Raw genomic sequence first — 6322 nt, 5'->3', positions numbered from 1 at the left:
AAAACTTTTTTTTAAAAGCGTCATGCTGGCTGACTGTGCAAGCCAAACAAATAAACCACACACCCTTCACATCTGTAGGCCTTTTGTAGTCTGCTTTATAGTGGGGTTAAATAAAGAACACTCTGATCTGAAATGTTAGAAAAGAAAACTGATAGGAATTTGGGTCCTGATGGAATATTTGTGTTTTGAAAAATGAGCTTCGATAAGAATAATCTCAGTGGAGGTGGGTGATTGAAGAGGTGGAATGGGGTGGGAACTAAAGTAGTGGCCTTTTTGAGAACAGATTCTCTTATTTCTCCTTTGGAGTAGTATTGGTCTCGGGCCTTAGGAAAAAATAGCAGGAATCTAATTAACAGCTCTAAGGGAGCAATCAATTTACAATTGTGTGAAGGGTAAATTCCTTTGTGCAAGAAACAAATTACAGTATTTGCAAATGTGTAAATAATGCAGCACTGTCTGAGCAATCCAAATGCTTTGGGTGTGCCCTTGAGAAAGAAAAAGAAGCTTGAAGAGACAAAATGTTAGAAAATGACCTATTGTCTCAAGAAATGGAATTTTAAAATTATCTTTAGTAACTGATTTTTCTCAATTAACTCCTTATTTTGAAACTATAGAGGAACTCAGTTCTTTGGTCAATAGAATGAGAATATCTAAAGAAGTAAACAATTTCAAGTCCAAAGTCACAGCATATTATTGAAAGGGTAACTTCAATCAAATGTGCTAAACACAAAAATTTTCCTTCAACCCTTCCTACAGCTCTGGTTTGTGGCAATAACTTTCATTTCATAAAAGAGAGAATGATGCCCAACCCATAATAGTTAATACTTTCAATGTCAGAGAAAGATTGGTGACAGGTAAGAACATGAACCTAATCTCTCTGCTTCAAAGCAGTGGATTTTTTTGAACAATTCAATTCACATTTATTGGGGTGCTTTTATAGAGAGCAAAACTCATTACTTTCTATAATATTTTTTTGAGTACTTCCCTATTGCTTGAGCTAGGAGCCAAGGATACAAAGTAAATGTTACTCTATCCCTGCCTTCAAGGGGTTTGAAGTCTAATGAGAAAACAGGATTTAAACCTATCATTTGCATAGTAAGCTTTTTGGTAAAGAAGAGGTATAGAGGGGCAATATGGATGTTTGGACAAGTGCTTGATTCAGGAAATGTTTCAACAGGAGAAGATATTCACCAGGCCAAAGGAAGAAGGGAACGGGATTAAGGTAGAGGTAAGTGGAATACTGATGGACCTTATGCAGAATGATAGCTTTAAATGATTGCTCTCACCTGTGTTCTTATTCAAATCTTTCCACAAAATATTTTAGCAAGTTGCACCAGGAGCCTTAAGACATATGTATACCCTTTTACTCAAAAATTCCAGGCCTAGAAATCAGAGATGCTGCCAGAAACTTAAGTATGAGGGAGTTTATTTCGTTATTTACAATCATGAAAAACCTGAAACAACCCACATACTCAACAATAGCACAAGGATTAAGTAAGTTATGGTACATCCAAGCCATGTGATTTTATGGATTTCTTGTTTAAAAAAAAAATCACACTTTAAAAGAATATTTCAAAACAAGCAAAATGATTATAACAGTTTTGAAATGATGTGCAATGTTTAATGAAGTTATCATCCTAATTTTGTAATAAAAATTAAAATGTAGTTCTCAACATTGGTTGTAATTTTCACTCATATCCTACTTTTCTAAAGTTCTTTCTTGTTTTAAACATACCGGACACAAAAGGGGCGGAGTTTCTCCTTGTTCTATGTGCAATAAAAAGAACTGGCTTTTGTTTCTTTCCCTTTTAAGTGTGATCCTGGGTTTGAAATCACATTCTCTTTATGGTATTCAGGCTGGCTAAGAAAGGAAGGAAGGTTAGGTGAAGAATGGAAGAGAAAGGAGATGTCCAGAAACTGAACATTTCCATGAGAGAGGAGAACAACTATGATGGGAGTGAGGGTGTGAGGACAGACCAGAAAGAGTGGCTGCTGTGTTAAGAATAAGGTACTGGCATTGAGTAGTTGAGGGCAGAACATAAACACATACATAATGGTTCAGTATAAGAAATGTCACAGTGCAATACATGATTAACTGCCAAGTAAATAGCACTACAGACAATATATATTATAATAGTTTGGAGAAATTTGGTGGAGAGATCCATCATATGGTCAGATACATGTATGTGACCATGTATTATTGAAGATATTCATCTACTAAAATCTCCCTTTATCAATCTTTGTTAGAGGGTGTTATTGTATAGGGCTAGATTCTCTTGGCTTTCCTTTCTGGGGGATTTAGTTACTGGGGTATTTAGTTAGAACTTAAAGGAACTCATTTCAAAAGGATTTTAGCTGTCAAGTGAGAAAAGAAAAGGTTATAAGAAGAATGTGCTAGAAAACAATATGAATTTAAAATACTATTTGAGAAAATTCAATCTGCACAAAAATTCACTTCATCCTTCAATTTCTCCTTTCCTTTAAAATGTACTCACATAAAAATCTGCTTTAAAAGCCAGAACCAGCCAGGAATATAGCCCAAGAAATTTACCACTAAATGGGGACACATATGTGTTTCTTAGAAAAACTGTGCCTTGCTGACTTTCTCCCTGGATTTCTTGGTTCTCTGCATCGAAGGGCATGTGGTAATTCCTTCCTTTTCTGAATTTGCTTGCTTTTACAGTTTCTTCTAACTGAATCTTAAACACCTTCCCCACACCATCGGTCTTTCATTATATATGTCTACACAGCATCAAGCGACCTTTAGCTAACACTGGAGAAATGGATCAACACCTTTACCCAACTACATCACTTAGACCCTTTGGGGGTTTTCTACTCTATTTTAATCTATTTAAACCTGACACTAGCAGATTTCCATTTCCTTTGTTCCTTGTGTAGACTTGGTTTATATGTGTTGGTCTCTAAAAAGGGACAGAGAGGAGACAGCTGTTGAGAAATGAGATTGGCAGTTTTAACCGCACAATTTGGTCTAATACCTTTGATATGCTAAACTTGCTAGCTCCTCCAAGTGTACCTTTCCGATTTTGCATAACACCACCCTGAATCCCTAAGGAAACCAGGGTTTGTTGTTGTTTTTTTTTTTTTTTTTAATTAAAAAGAAAAGAAAGAAATGCAAACCAGTGAAACTGTTCTTTTAAATCATCTCCACATAGATTTCATTCTACGAACTGCAGGCCTTCACAAATCCTGGTACGCTAGAGACCTTTAAAAAAGGAGAAGCCGAGAATACTGATTAGGTTCTAAAAATCGAAAACAGGTGATGTCATAATGCATAGTCCTGTGGCCACGGCCATGGCCGGGTGGGGAGCTGGGCTCCAGTGATCACTGCACAGCGCTCCATGCCAGTAGGCGATGCAAGTTATCTCCGGGGCCCGGAGGACACGAGTGAGGACCGGGCACCAATCAGGTTCTCGCTCTGCGCCTGCCTTTGTTCTCACTCGGGAGCAGGTTGCAGGCGTCTAGCATCGGGAACCCGCATTCGACTCCGACGCGCATTGCTAGCCCCTTCGGGAGACCTGGCTCCCCTACCCGCCTGTCCCCCAACACTCGGTCAGCCTGCGCTTTCCCCAATCAAGTCTGCCTTCTCTCCGCAGAACGTGGAAGCTAAAACCCTGACTCACCATTCTAAGCTTTGGAAGAGGCAGGTTTGTCCCAATAGTTTTAAACGGCAATTTGTTCTCTGAATCTTCCTTTCTGAGCAGGGCTCTGTGCTCTGCATGTATTCGAACAGCTGCCTCAGGAAGGTCTTTTGGGTGAGAAAACAAGCCCCTTTGGCCTTTTCGTGCTGGACAAGTAAAGGAACTTACATCTCTAAGATAACCGCGAGAAGGTACTTCAGAAACAGGAGGAAACCGCTAAACCAGAGGTTTTGTGTCTCTCCCCTCAAACTCGATTACTTGCATAAATATATATATAACTCAGACATTTATCCCCTATCCGCCTCTCAAGCCTCAAGTAACTGAAGTCTTTGCAAAACACGGTTCACAATAAATGATGCATAAAGTTCTTTGAGATCCCTGGATACAAAGTCCTTCATAACTGCAGGCTTCTTTACAGCTAAAGTTAGATTTTGGTGGAGAGAAAGCCTAACCACTGCCCTGAAGGAAGGAACATTTAATCCTCCCACTCCCCTCCCCCTTTCTCGAGAGATCAGGAAATATTTAGCTCAATCTTAGACTCTCTAGCGAGCTCTAGCTCCCAACTATTTATCTCATTCAGCTCACCACTTTTGCAGGGACCTGGGGGGCGTGGCTTATCTTGGGGGTGGGGCTTGGATGGCAGTATATTTGCATACGACACACCCTCGTCCTCTTATTGGCAGAGGAGAGCAAACTGTTCCCTGCTACCCTACTACTTAGCTAACCGCCATCTCCCTTCAGTTCCGAGCCTCGGAGACAAACTTAACTTGCCCGGAGATTCAAGGCTTCCTCGGCCCCTGCGATTGGCCGGCGCGACTCCCAAGCGGGCTCTCGTTGCTCATTGGCTGCGGGCTAGCGCCTGGGGGGCGTAGCCGGAGCTGTCCGATTGGCGGGAGGGGCGGTACCGGAGCGTCGAGGTGGTGAAGGTGGTGGGGCGGCGGAGGCGGGGCCGCACTGAGGCGCTGCGGCGGCGGCGGTGGCGGTGGCAGCGGTGGCGGCTGCTCGTCCTAGCCTGGCGGGGGCGGGGGTCTGGAGGATGGGGGCGGGTGGAACAACGGGCCGGTGAGGAGCAGCCGCCGCCGTCTCCGCCGTCGCTGGGGCAGCTGCCGCGGTGGTCGCCTCTGGCAGTGCCGCTCGCTTTCGGGCAGTCGCCTCTCCTCCCGACATCCCGCCTTGAGGAGGCTGAGGCGGAATCGCGGGTGGCGGCGGGGGGACGGACCGGCCCCGCAGTGGCCGCAGTGACAGCCCGGACCCGGCCCTCCGCCCGCTTGCGCCTCGGCGCCCGTAGCCACGATGAACCGGGGCGGCAGCAGCCCGTCGGCCGCCGCCAACTACCTGCTCTGTACCAACTGCCGGAAAGTGCTGCGGAAGGTACGGGTTCGGCCCGGTGTCCTGCTGGCGAGGGTCGCTTCTTGCCGGCGGGGGCTTGGGTGGCTCGTCCCCGGGCGCGCACTGGGGGAGGCTCAGAGGGATCCCCGGGCATCGTCCCTCCGCAGGGACCGAAAAAAGGGGGCGTGGGTTGAGGGCGGGAGGGTTTGGACTGCTGCGGCTTTTTATTTCCGCCGGGACAGACGCAAGTCCGGAGGGGTTGGGATATTTTTTTCTTCCCTTGTTCTTTTTCTTTGGTGCCTTTGCTCTCCTTTACGGCTCATTTCCCTACCTTACTACCCCGGGTCAGCTCCTTCGGCGGCGGAGGGCGGTAGGGATCGATTCGATCCTCCTCCCTGTGCAGTTTAGCTGTTGATGGAGATTGGTGTGAAATCAGAGCAGCTGGGTCGGATCCCGAGGAACCTGGCTGGCCCCTCTTTGCTGTAGCTAACTCTTGCGAGTGTTGTTTTTGTTTATTCGGTTGCTTCTGCCTTGCGCGCCTTGCCCAACACCCCTCTTTTCAAATTGTTTGGATGGTCGTCCTGTGTCTGTAGTCTCGAAAAGGAACCAGTAAAGCATCTTGAACTTTATGCCCATGGGAAATGCAATTCGACCTGGCCAGTTCCTGAGGCTGGGGTTGGGGGAGGAGGAGACTGAGGTGGATGTGGGTTATTCCTCCTTAGCACCCCCCTCCCCCGCGTTGATCCAGAAAAATCAGGCGCACCATCAGTTTATTGCTGCTTCCTAGAGTGACTGATAGAAAGTTTACTCCAGTATTGTTTAGCTTACTTGGCTTAATCGCCCCGTGGGGAAGGACGAGAGGGATGGGGAAAGGAATGAAAAAAAGGTCTCTAGAGTTTTTGATCAGATTTTAACAGCTGCCCCAAAGTAATATTGTAATCAGTTTATTCGTATTCAAACTCTATTTTTACATTTTATTAAGTGGAAACGTTAGGTGAGATGCTTCTGTTTGTTCACTACAAATGAATTAAAATTGCTGAGCTGTGCAAATGCCTCGGGACTGAAAGCGGAGATGAATATGGTACCGTTTTTAGTCAATATCTCTAAATACAGTTCACTTTGGGATTGTTCTTTCTACATTTTTTTTAAAGGAAGAAAGAAAAAATCACGTAAGTAAGCAAGCTCAAATATTTGCGCTCTTTGTCCAAAAACTGTTTTTCTTCCTCTGTGGGTCAGGCCAAGTGCCAATCAAAGTTGTTTTTCAAGCCTCTTTTCCCTGCAGTAGGGCTGCTGCTTTTTTTTTTTTTTTTTTCTTCCTATTTTATTTGAGAGCG

General features: G+C 44.7%; 1 protein-coding gene across 4 annotated transcripts in view; it reads left to right on the top strand.

Moving 5' to 3' along the window:
* Positions 1-4610: 4610 nt before the first annotated feature.
* Positions 4611-6322, top strand: part of SESN3 (sestrin 3) — a 65259-nt gene continuing 63547 nt past the window's right edge. For 3 of the 4 annotated variants that reach the window (XM_015435329.4, XM_045371147.3, XM_015435330.4), the window contains exon 1: positions 4611-5030. In XM_015435329.4, coding sequence (XP_015290815.1) covers positions 4953-5030 — 78 coding nt within the window. In that variant the 5' untranslated portion in view covers positions 4611-4952. Of the gene's footprint in view, positions 5031-5755; positions 6158-6322 lie in introns of those variants that run through there. The other variant, XM_045371148.3, reaches the window with a different exon arrangement.

The sequence above is a fragment of the Macaca fascicularis genome, chromosome 14 (assembly GCF_037993035.2).
Source record: "Macaca fascicularis isolate 582-1 chromosome 14, T2T-MFA8v1.1".
In the NCBI taxonomy this organism is placed as follows: Eukaryota; Metazoa; Chordata; class Mammalia; order Primates; family Cercopithecidae; genus Macaca; species Macaca fascicularis.
The sequence above is the reverse complement of the archived record's forward strand: the minus strand, read 5'-3'. Positions and strand labels throughout refer to the sequence as shown.